Here is a 12,136-nt window from a genome sequence, read left to right as displayed (position 1 = left end):
CAGAACATACAGAGAACTCTCACCGCTCAACAATAAAATGACAAAGAATTCAGATCCAAGATGGGTAAGGGCTAGAGTAGACATTCCTCCAAAGGAGCTAAACAAATGACCAACAAGCGCATGAAAAGGCACCAAATATCCCTAGTCATCAGCAAAACGCAGGTCAAAACCGCTGTGTGATCCCGATGGCTATAGCAACAGCAGCAACAATAATCAGGTAATAACTCGGTGAGGATGAGAAGCTAGAACCCTTAGGCACTGCTAATGGGAAGCTAAAGTGGGACAGCTGCTGAGGAAAACCGTTTGGCGTTCATCAAAAGATGAAACACAGAGTTACCAGTTTTGCTCCCAGGAATATACCCAAGAGAGCTGAAAATACGTGTTCAAGCAGAAACTCTACGCAAGCCTTCAAAGTGGCACGACTCACAGTAGCAAAAAGGTGGAAACAACTCGACAGTTTGCCAATGGGACAACTGGATAAGTAGAAGGTGGTCTGTCCATGCAATGGAATGTTATTCCGTTGCAGAAAGGGATGAAGCACTGATAAGGGCTGCAATTCAGATGAACCTTGCAAACCACGCTCCGTGAAAGAAGCCAGATACAAAATGACACATCCTGTATGATCCTTCATATGAAATGTCCATAATAGGTAAATTCACAAACAGAGAAACAGCTGTTGTTGGTTATTTGTTTGGCTGTTTAGTCACCAAGTCGTGTCCGACTCTTGTGACCCCATGGACTGTAGCCCACCAGGCTCCTCTGTCCATGGGATTTTCCAGGCAAGAATATTGGAGTAGATTGCCATTTCCTTCTCCAAGGGATCTTCCTGACCCAGGAATTAAACCTGAGTCTCCTGCAAGAACTGGGGGGATGGGGATAGGCATGGGGTTTCCTTTGGGGTTATCAACTTGTCTGGGACTGAATGCACTTTAAAGTGATTAAAAGGGCCAGTTTCAGGCTACTGTCTATTGCAATAGGAAAACCAGAAACACCATAGCCTTTGGCTAGCCCCAGTTCCATCCACTCACTTTTTCAGCAGGATCTCTGAGGCACCCTTGCTGAAGAGGCGGAAGCCGCCGTCAGGTGTGCGGATGACCGTGCTCATGGACTTGCGGACCGAGTTGAAGGTGTACACTTTATAGAGCTTATCTTCAGGAATCTGCTCCCGCACCGGCTGGAAGTCCTGCTTGAGGTCCAGGACGAAGCCAAGCAGAGCGCACTCTGTCTTGTTGCCCACTTGGCGTGGGAGGGCTCCTTCCTTCTCTGGAGGCTGTGAGGTGAGGAGAACCAACATGGCCCTGGGGGCCCCAAGTCCACCCACCTTACTGTCCTTGGACCCCAGGCCAGCCTTGGCCTCCAGCATGGACTAGATGGGCAGCTTTCCCACCATTCACTGGGCTGTGAAGGGCTTCCAGAACCTGCAGGCCCTGCCCAGGGTCCACAGATGAGGAGGGAGCCCAGCACCCCAGAAATGATTGTGGCCCTGCTCAAAAAAGTCCTTAAGGGAGCCTAGCCAGCCCCTGGTGACAGCCCACCCTGCAGCCACACCTTGCCGCCCCTGCCTGGGCCCGCCCACCACTGGCTCCCAGCTCACTAGTATTTTGGTGGTGTAGGCACTGTTGATGGAGATGGCGTGGACCAGGAGGTCGAGGATCTTGGGGGTCAGGGCACTGGGGGCCGGAATCTCTTTGTAGTGGGTGTCCCCAAGGTAGGACTGCACCACGGTCATGCGGTTGGTGGTGAGCGTGCCCGTCTTGTCAGAGCAGATGGCCGTAGCATTGCCCATGGTCTCGCAGGCATCCAGGTGGCGGACCAGGTTGTTGTCCCTCATCATTTTCTGTAAAGGGCACAGATGGAGGCTTGGGTAGCCAGCTGTCCTGGGGGAGGGGATTGGCCCAGGGGGTGAGGGAGTAAGAAACACAGCTCAGATGGGCCAGGATGATGCCCCTGCCCGGTGCCCCTCTCAGGCAGGCCCTTTGGGTTCCCCATCCACCACAATCTTTGCCTTCTCCCACTGTGTCCTAGGGGTCGTCCTTCATCTTCTCCCCCATCTCAACTCCCTGCCGCCCTGGGACCTTGCCCTCATCTGGCAGATGCTGGCTCGTCGTGCCCCCATGTCCAGGAGGCCAGGTTGGAGAAGGATGTCCAAACCCAGCTCTGCATCCCTGCTCGCCAACCCCCCGCCCCCATTCTGCCCCTGAGCAATCCCAAACTTTATCTGGTCCTCGCTTGTTCAAGCTGCTTAAGGGCTTTGTGCCTCGAGTCCTGGTTCTGTATCCTGGTACCACGGGATTCGAATCCATGGTATGTTGATTTTATTACCTTGACGGAGTAAGCTAAGGAGATGGTGACAGCGAGAGGCAGGCCCTCTGGGACAGCTACAACCAGTACGGTGACACCAATGATGAAGAACTTGACGAAGTATTGCACGTAGACAGGCGTGCACTCTGCCAGCCACACCCGGCCGTCTATGACGAAGGTCTCGATCACAAAGTAGAGGACCAGGATGATAACAGTGATGGCGGACATCACCAGCCCTGCCACAGGCAGTAGAGGCAGGAAGGGAGAGCAAGACAGAAGAGATAAGGGATGCTGCAGCCTGTCCCTGGACTCTTGGAGGGTCACAGTCCATCCTCACCAGAAGAGGCAGAAGCGGGCCCTGAAGGCCGTCATGTGTCCCTGGCCAGTCCCCTGGCTGATTGGCCCACGGTCCCCATCACTTTTCCTTTGCTCACTTGTTCTCCTTGCCCCAACCTCAAGCCCAGGAGCCCAGCGCCCTCCCTGCCCACCAGGTGGCCCCCTGGGCTACCCTGTCGACGGCCCCCACCTGCTTTCCCAATCTGCACGGCCAGTTTGGTGAGCTTTCCCTGAAGGACTGACTTCTCCTTCTTGGGCACGTTGGCTTTCTTCTTCTCCCGCTCCTCCATCTCCCCGCCCTCTGCACTCTTCAGGGGCTGCATTTCCATGGCAACAGCCCCATCCTGCTTCTTGGCTGTACAAAGGAGAAGCCCGAAGCCAAGGTTAGGACCTGCCTGCTGGGGTGACGGCTACAGGGGGGCTTTCACATGGCAAGCAATGGCACACCAGCCCTCCTCTCTCCTCAGCCCAGGCCCTCCTGAAGTGGGCGCTGTCCAGGGCAGGACCAAGATGCTCCTCTCGGGGCCTCGCAGGGGAAGAGAAGACAGACAGAAGCACTGCTAACTGGGGAATGCACACAGCGTGGTCAGTCCTGTGACACCCCAAACCTCAATACCTGAGAGTGGAGACCTGGGGTCCATAGAATGTTCCAGAACCCAGAGCTGACTCTGGCACACTGGCGTCTAAGCCATGTCCCCACTGCCCTCAGGGAGGTCCAAGAATCCCCGCGCTGTCCTCCCCTGCCCTTGGCTCAGGCCTTTCTTTGCTCCTCTCTACTAGCTGTCTGTCTACCTCCTCTCTGGAACTAGCCGTCCCGTCACAGCACCCCTGCTGCCCTAACTTAGTGGTGCTGTGTTCCTCACCACCCGTTATGGTCCCTCCACCACCCAGAGGGTGCACCCAATGCTACCACTCATCCTCATCTCCACTGAACGAGCTCTCAGTGACTCTGCACATCAGCCAATCCCTGTGGCCCCATCTCCTAGCCCTTTAGCTGCAGCCTCAGTGACACTCAACATCCCACCTAGCTGGACCACTCTAGTCTCTGCCCCCAATGCAGTCTGCCACTCCCTGTCCCAGCCTGGGCCCTGGCCATCAGACTAACCTCCAGTCCCAAGTGCCCGCCCAACCACCAGCAGCCTCTGAACTCTTTGTCTGCCTCATCCAAGAGGGCAGCAGGCCTCAAAGCCTCAGCAGAAAGGCCACTGAGCCGGGAACCCATTGGCCCCACAAGGTCTTGGGTGAGTCCCCCTTCCAGAGCATCAGATCCCTCACCAGGATGTGGGCTCATGGGCCATCTTTGTGCACTCCTGGCGGGGTCTGCTGACTGGCTGCCCGCCCCACTCACCTGGCCTCCAGGTCCTGCCCCTGCAGCAGAGGCAGGCAGCCCCCCCACCCCACTTGGCACCCTCTGCCACCCATCCTGAGTGCAGAGCGCCCATTACCTTTGGTCTGGCTACTCTCCATCGCCCCATCCTGCTGCTTGCCTACAACGGAGAGGAACGACAGACACGGAGACTTGAGAACACCACGTGGCCCTGGTAACACACACGCACATGGGACAGCGGGGCACAGGACACTGCAGCCAGTGTGTGTGGGAGGAGGGGCGGGCGGTGAACCCGCGGGCCAGAACCAGCACAAGGGGCTTGCCTAGATCGGCGGTCCCCAACCTTCCTAGCCCCAGAGACTGCTTTCATGGAAGACAACGGCTCATGTCCTGCTGTGCAGCCCAGGTCCTACATGGAGCGGTATCTATCCAGGGCTTGGAGGGTTGCAGTTCCCTGGCCTAGATGGTTCCTAAGCCCGGTGGCCTAGAGATCAGCTTTCTACACAGCATGGCCATGGAGGGAGAGGAGTTGGCCAGGGTCAGGACACCCACAGCACTGGAGGGAGCATCAGGGCTGGACCCCAGGTGGATCTGTGCGGGGATCCTTTGCTCATGTGCTTTGCCACCATAAAGCCTGAAGCTGGCTGCTAGGAATGGTGGCAGTGACTGGCTTCCCCGTGTCAACGTAAATGGTGCCAGCCGTGCCTCTGGTTTGCAAGGTTGGCAAGGACTGTCCCACTGGGAGGGCTCAGGAGAGCCAGCAGGTGAGGGGCTTCAGGCTTGGGGGTTCGGGTTCTGTACCCCAGCTTCTCTTGCTTCACCTACACCCAAGAGAGCTCTCCAGAAACCACACATGGACAGCCCTACGTCCAAAGACCACTGATCCCAGGCAGGAAGGGCTCTCGTGGGCTGGCTCATCAGCCCCCACAGAATAGCTCATGGTCACTGGAGATCCTGGGATGCAGACTGGAGGAAACGTAGCTCCCAGGTGGTGGGGTGTGGTCTGGGGGGGGTTCCAGGCAATCAGGAGAGGCTCCTTCCCCACCCTCATGGGGGGTTGGTTGGGCCCCATGGGCGCATTCAGAGGCAAAGGGGTGGGTGACAATCCGGCACAAGGAAAGGGTATTGCCCTGTGATTGGGGGAGCCTTTTGGAGGGGGGAGGGAGGTTTGAGATGAGCACAGCCAGAAGATGATGGCTGGACCTGGCCTGCAGAGGGGGCAGGAGCCAAGGTAGGGGAGGAAGAGGAAAGACAAGTCAGCCCAAAGAGGACCACGAGAAGTCAGGCCAGAAGGCAAGAAACAGCCTTTGGTGGTCAGGGAGTGCTCAGCCTGCAGGCAGGATGGATCGCAGCAGAGGTGGGGAGAGAGTGAGACCCCACCTTCCAGTCTCCAGTGTGCAGTAGTGGGTGCAACGCCCCTCCCAGAGCCTGGCCAGGTCGGCTTCCCCTCGGGGCTCCCTTCCTCTAGGAAGCCAGGTGCTAGAGATACCTCCTACCTGACATAGCAAGTGGGGGACAGGACCCGGGGCTGCGGGGACCCAGGGGGCTGGAGGTCAAAGATAAGGGGCCTAGGACCGAGGCCTTCAGGCCTCTGACATTGAAGGGACCTAGCGGGAGGGGAGGAGCCCGGGAAGGAACATGGAGGGGGGCGACCTGCCAAGCAGCCATCAGGATGTCACTGGAGGGTCACCGGGGACTCCAGTCCAGCCTAGGGGAGGTCCGGGGCCTGCCTACCCACCCACTGGCCATCCTGGGGGCACCAGGGTACTGACTGTGCAGAGACACTGGGCTGAGCCTACAGGGAGGGGAGTCCACAAAGGGAACCCAGGCCCAGGATGCCAGGACCTGGGGCCCTGGGAAGCCTCTAGGCAACAGCAGCTCACCCATCTCCAAGGAACACAGTGGCCCAGGAAGGGGGACATGAGGAAGTCTTTCCTTATGTTGACCCATCCCCATGTTCCTGGGCTGGCAGACTGATCCCACCTGCGCTCAAGACCCAGTGGCCTTGATTGACTGGGGTGGAGCTGGTGACTGGTGACTCGCTGCCTATGTCCACAGGACCCTGGCTGCAGGCATCTGGCACATGGTCCCCTCGTACCAGTGTGTGTCTTTGTACTTCTAGTGGATGCAGGGGGCTTCACTCAGAGGTGGGGTGCACATGGAGCAAACGCCATTCCTCACCTGCTTTGTCACAGGAGTGGCCTAAGGGGAGATCCAGGTCAGTGCAAGGCGAATTGTGAGCAGATGTTGTGAGGACTGCAGGGGGCACCTGCCATGTCTGGGGCTCAGGGGAAGCAGCTGGGTAGCCATGTGCCAGTTTGGATACAGAGCTGGGATCTCTGAAGACATATGTCCCTTGACAGTGCTTTCCCTTGGGGTGAGGGCCCCAGCCCCCTCTCAGCTTCCTCTGCCATGATGGCCTTTAGGGTGCCCAGGCCCTCCTACTTGGGAGCCCTCCACCTTGGCTATGACACCTAGCTGTCATGGTGGCCTGGGGCCCTCAGCACTTCACCATGCAGGCTGAACAGCTCCCCCTGTGGGCTGAACACCTCCCCCAGGGATGGCCCCGAGGTGCTCTCCCAAGCCAGGGTGGCTGGTCTCTGCCCTCCAACTCCCTTCCTACTCAAGCAGGGCCCTCCCCACACCTTGGCACACCTGTGCCTGGGCACATATGCCCCAAAGCCTTCAGGGCACAGCCATCCAAAGGAAATTATCTTGCACAAGACTGGGGGTCCCAACCTGCTGGCTCTGGGGCAAAGACCTCAGAAGAGGGGCCTCCAAAAGGAATTCCAGGAGAGAGGGTATGGGCTCCCACCCGCCGAGGGCTGGTTCTCATCAGTGCCAGAGCAGGGACGGGTTGAGCGAGGGACCACCAGAAGGCAGGCTCAGAAGAGAAAGCAGGCTTCATACAACGGTTAGTGCTGCCTTACCTTTCTTATCCTTCTTCTCTTCCTCCTCTCCACCAGCTCCAAGCAAGGTAAAGATGATGCCCGTCTGGGAGTTCACACCCACGGCCGTCACCACCATTCTTCCAGAACCTTCCATGACATGAGTGCCTGGCACAGCAACACAAAGGCTGAGACAGACATCTGTACCGCGGGCTGGGAGGCACGCTCAGCACCTCCAGGTCTTGTCCCCCTAGGCCTCCCAGGACCAGGAGCCCTGCTTCCCCTGGGGCTCACCTGACAGCAGCATGGGGTCCTTGTCTGTCGACTTGCGCACATGGTCCGACTCGCCTGTCAGGGAGCTCTCATCGATCTTGAGGTCATTGCCCTGGATGAGCACGCCATCAGCAGGCAGCAGGTCTCCTAAGGCCGGCCAGGCAGACAGAACCACAGACCGTCCGAGCGTCTGAGCAGCCTTCCTCCCCACTGCCTCCCACCACTCCCAGAGGATGTCCCCTTGGGCCTGGGTAGCCACCCATCCCCAGTCCGGTCATCCAGCTGCCAGGGAACCGGGCCCACAGAAGCACCCAGCTGGGTGTGCTGGAGGTGCTGCCCTGGGCGCACTCACCATACTTGACCTGGGCGATATCCCCTACCACGAGCGTGGCCACGGGCACCTGGAGGAGCTGCCCATTCCGGATGACGGTGAACTTCTGCTCCTGCTCAATGCGACTCTGCAGGCCTCGGAACTGCTTCTCTTTGCTCCAGTCGTTGAAGGCCGTGACCAGGACCACGCAGATGACAGACAGCAGGATGGCGGCCCCCTCGATCCAGCCCGCCTCGGCTTCCCCTTCGTCTTCTGCCCCAGCCGACACATTCCCACAGGCTGCGCCCGCCCGAGGACAGAAGGGAAGGATGGAGGCGGCAGATGAATTCCTTCACTGGCTCCTTCCTGCTGCCGGTACCTCCTAGGACCCTCCCCTCCTCCGGCCCCTCGGTGGTGCAGCCCTCGGCCCGCAGTGCGCCTCCACGCCCCGCCCCTCCGAGTCCACCCCTCACCTTCGCTCTCCTCCCCGGGCGGTGCATAGAATGAAAGGCCCAGGGACACGATGGCGGCCACCTCCAGGATGATGAGGGTCACATCCTGCAGGGCCTCCCACACCAGCTGTAGGAAGGTCTTGGGCTGCTTGGGGGGGATGAAGTTCTGCCCGTAGATCTGCCTGCGCTTCTCCAGGTCGTTGGCGTTGTCAGCCAGGCCTGCGCAGTGCAGGGATGCAGAGCAGAGGCACAGAAGGAGATGATGGCAAAGGCCAACCCCGCACCTCCCGCTCCCTTTTCCACATCCGCCCGTCTCCCCCTCTAGGCTGAAAGCTCCCAGGAAGCGGAACCGCGCTGGCCCAGCGCCTGGAGCCCTTCTGCAAAGCCTGGGGGGCACATAGGGGGCGCAGGCAGCGTCTCCAGCTGCCTGGATGGCACAGGTGTGTGAGCAGGTGATAGTGCAGAGATCCCAGCATGAGGAAGGGCTGGACCACCCTCCCATACGCCTGGGTGGGGCCAGGAGCTAACAACCCCCTCTGCATCCTTGCAAGCTGCTGTGTGTCGGGTGGCAGGGAGGGGATGCAGGGTGTAAAATCCACACCCACAAAGGGGCTGGCCCCAGGCACTCATTTCAGAATCTGTGGCCTGACTTCTCATTCTTGGGACAGCCCACTTCCTACCCAGGTCAGCACCAGGGCCTCTGGGTCTCTGCTTTCACAGGGTGAGTCTCCTCAGGCTCATTCCTGAAGGCAGCGAAAGCTTCCACATGGGACTGGCATTCAGGCCACTGCCTCCCAAGGCCAGACATCCGCTTGGCCATCTTCCCCAGGGGCAGACACAGTGCCCTGGTCCCACCTCGGCCCTTGGGCTTTGGCTTCCTTCTGGGCCCTTCCACAGGACCCCTCCACCCCAAAGCTTTCTGGCTTTTTGGCGCCCCCAATTGCCTGACCCCACACTGACACCTCATGGACTCCGTGGCTTGCAGTTGCCAGCCCTGAGGAGCTACAATTCCCAAGGCCTCCAGTGTGGACGGGCGGTGGTCGGGGTGGAGCAACCGGAAGGGCTGGGGTCCCAGCCCGTGGGGTGCTCCTTGTTGGCTTGGAAACCCACGCAAGACATGGTCCCAGATGACTTGAGAAGATGAACGTGCTGAGGGTGGTATAGAGAATCCGAAAGAAGGAGGGTGGGCATGTGCTGGGTAGGGGAAGTTTGTTTCTGGGGAGGGGACGATGGCGCCTCGGGGTGGAAGGGCCAACAAGAATGCGCCCTCCGAGCTAGGCTGCGGCCACACACTGTCTCCCTCACCAGCAGCAGCCACAGCTATCTCTGTCCCTCTCTGCTGGCCTCACTGTGCTGGGCCTGGCCACGGGTCAAGGTTTTGGAGGCTGTGGTCTTCCACTGGGAGAAACTGAGAACCTCAGCTCCAAAGGGCCCAGCGACCCAGCTGAGGGCTTGTGTCCCACTCCCCTGACCTACAGAAGATATGAAAAGGGGGCTTACTACTCAGAAGGTTCTTGAACTCTGAGTCTCCCAGACACCCAGGGTCTCCACTACCCCCACTCTGGGAAAGGGTGCTGACTTGGAGCCACCAAGAACCACAGAGGCCCAACCCACTGTCTAGAGAGCCCCTGGGCCCCTGTCACGCCTCAAGAATCTGCATGCTGCCTGCCCAACCCCATTTGCCCAGCCAAGCCCTCAGGGCCCCTTTCCCAGGAGTTTCCTCTCTCCCTCCCTTGGCCTGTCCATTGGCCTTGGTTTGCCCTTGATGCTGCCGCAATGCCTCTCTCTCCCTTGCCCTAGAGCAGCCCAAGGCCTTGGCCTTCCTGTTGGCACCGGGGTCTGGAGAAGTGCTCGCGAGGGCAACCGAAGACAGCCAGCAGCAGCCCCTCTGGTTCCGAGCACACACTGGTCCAGCCCCGGTCTAGGCTGCAGGGGCAGCGGCCGGCGGTTGGCATGGACACAGATGGGCACCCTGCCCGGACCAGAGGCCAGATGCCATCAGAATTGGATTAGGACCACATCGTGCAGCTCTCCACTCATCTGCCCCTCCTTTCCATGAGTGTCAGTGGAGGCCAGGAAGGGGAAGGGCCGCTCACCCTAGCCTGGCATAGGCTCCCAGCTTCTGGAATTTTCTTGGATGCACTTACTGCCGAGAGGAAACCCAAAGTCCCCTCCTCCAATATAGCATGCACCTGCTTGGCCTGCTGCCTTCCCCCCACCTTGCCAGGGGGTGTGCGGGGGCCCTGAGGCTCAGCTATGCTGCACCCCACCTCCCCGCCCATTCTGGAGCTCAGGTCACTGTGTCTGAATGGCAGTGGGAGCATCTAGGTGGGCCAGGACCAGAGCCTTATTCTGGACGCAGAGCGGGCCGGCTGGCTCCCTCTGCCATGGCCGGGCCACCCACCTGGGCACCTGCTTTTCTCTAGGCCTGCCCCTCCACCGGGTGAGTGCCAGAGCCACTGTGGCAGAATCGGGCATGTTCCCAGGGGCCTTGACATTTTAAATATTTAACAAGGCCTGACAGGCAGAGGAAGGAGCTGCCAGCTGAAACCCATCTGCTTCCTTTTATCTGGGAGAGGCCAGAGCCCTGGTGGCTAAATGGCCCTCTACCTCGGGCCTCCCTCCACTCAGCCCCAAGTTGGGGGTGGGGGGACGGGCCAGGAGGAGGGGAGGATAGAGATCCTCTGGCCCCGAGCCAAGCCATCTGCCCCTGATCGATTACACACCTGCACCAGGCTGGGGCCTTTGAGAGCACAAAGCAGGAGGGACCCAGGAGGGCCCTCGGTGCTCCTGATCTGGCCAGGTGGGTGTGCTCTCACCCAGCCTCAGGTCCACCTTCTCTGCGGGGAGCAGGGGCGCATTTCTACCCCCTGTTGTAGCCCTGGTGTCACCTGCACACAGATGGAGCCAGGGAGCAGGAGACAAGGGTGGAAGCCAGGGCGCTGGTGGACAAAGGTGTGCCAGCTGAGACAGGGCCGATAGGATCCATCTGTGCTGGTCAGGGACCATCCTGGCACCGGCCTGGGGTAGCCCCAGTAGCCCTGCCAGGGAGGTGGCAGCTAGGCCAGAAATGCTCCAGTTGGTGAAATCCGGGGCCAAGCCTGGGTCCCCTCCAGGGGGTCCTGGCCTCCCAACAGACCCATAAGGCCTCTACGCCCAGAACTTTCTGGAGGACACAGAAGGGGGACAGCATGTGGGGAACACTTGGTCAAGGGCCACCCTGCTCATCTCTTGCTGAGGTTTCAGTTTAGGGCCCATACCACCAGCATGTGCCATTTGGTGCCAGCTTCCTCCCTTACTTGGCTTGGGTACTTCAGTGCTATTTCATCCAGAGAAGAGATGCAAGTGGGAACCACTGGTGATGGAGGCAGGGAGCAGGGGTGCAGGTTGCCCCATGCAGAGCATCTCCCACTCTAGGGGAAAATGGATGCCCAGGGAGGGCATAAGGGCACAATCGTGGTCATGGTTTAGTGAAGAGTGCCTCTGGGAAGCGGCTGCAAGCCCTGTCTGCCCTGGGGCTACAGAGCCTCTTCAGGGAGGAGTGTGGGGAGGTAATGGCTCTGCACCGCTGGCATACCCGCCCTGCTGGCAGACTTACCCTCGGTGGGTGAGGTCTTCAGCCTCCTGCAAAGCCCGCCCACGTCCCCGTAGGCCTCCTGGACTTTCTGCAGTGCCTCGGCCCCCCGGAGCTCCATGAGGGAGCGCAGCTCGGCCAGCGTGCACCCGAAGCCGCCTGCATGTGGGGTCTCCCGCTGCTGCTGGGGTTTGGGGTGGAACTCGATGGAACTGTTGGCCACGTCGCCCATCCTGCCTGTGGCACGGGGGCGGGGGTGTTCTCGCAGGTGCAGCCTCCGCCGGGGGCAGGCGGCCCCCCGAGTTCCCAGCACTGGGGTGAGGTGTAGCCGGGGCGGGGGGGGGAGGTCAAGTGCAGACACCTGGGGAGGAGGTGAGAAGCGTAGTTGAGATGAAACCAAGGTCCCCTCTCTGGGATGTTCTCTGCAAATGTGCACTCAGGTTGAGCCACGACTCACTGGGTGCAAAATTCCCCCCCCCCCACCACCACCCCCAGGCCGGACCAGGCCCTCAAGCCTACCAGGCCTGCCTGCCAGGTTACCCCTCAGTCCTGCCCACCACAAGAACACAAGCTGGCAGGGCTTGCCACTGGGGGCAGGAGGCAGAATGAGAGCCTCCCAGTGGGGACCTACAACTGCTAGCACTAGGCAACCTGGGACATGGGGGCTCTTGCTGC

The 12,136-nt window shown here is 59.9% G+C and overlaps 1 protein-coding gene across 1 annotated transcript in view; it reads right to left on the bottom strand.

Moving 5' to 3' along the window:
• Positions 1 to 11,693, bottom strand: part of ATP2B3 (ATPase plasma membrane Ca2+ transporting 3) — a 40,343-nt gene extending 28,650 nt beyond the window's left edge. Inside the window, exons 1-10 of the mRNA XM_052662815.1 lie at positions 11,486 to 11,693; positions 7,909 to 8,106; positions 7,478 to 7,735; positions 7,147 to 7,272; positions 6,895 to 7,020; positions 4,083 to 4,124; positions 2,828 to 2,992; positions 2,323 to 2,537; positions 1,595 to 1,837; positions 1,029 to 1,270 (exon numbers count right to left, since the gene is read on the bottom strand). Of these exons, the coding sequence (XP_052518775.1) occupies positions 1,029 to 1,270; positions 1,595 to 1,837; positions 2,323 to 2,537; positions 2,828 to 2,992; positions 4,083 to 4,124; positions 6,895 to 7,020; positions 7,147 to 7,272; positions 7,478 to 7,735; positions 7,909 to 8,106; positions 11,486 to 11,693 (1,823 nt within the window). The remainder of the gene's footprint in view (positions 1 to 1,028; positions 1,271 to 1,594; positions 1,838 to 2,322; positions 2,538 to 2,827; positions 2,993 to 4,082; positions 4,125 to 6,894; positions 7,021 to 7,146; positions 7,273 to 7,477; positions 7,736 to 7,908; positions 8,107 to 11,485) is intronic.
• Between the last annotated feature and the right edge of the window lie 443 nt (positions 11,694 to 12,136).

The sequence above is a fragment of the Budorcas taxicolor genome, chromosome X (assembly GCF_023091745.1).
Source record: "Budorcas taxicolor isolate Tak-1 chromosome X, Takin1.1, whole genome shotgun sequence".
Classification (NCBI taxonomy): domain Eukaryota; kingdom Metazoa; phylum Chordata; class Mammalia; order Artiodactyla; family Bovidae; genus Budorcas; species Budorcas taxicolor.
The sequence above is the reverse complement of the archived record's forward strand: the minus strand, read 5'-3'. Positions and strand labels throughout refer to the sequence as shown.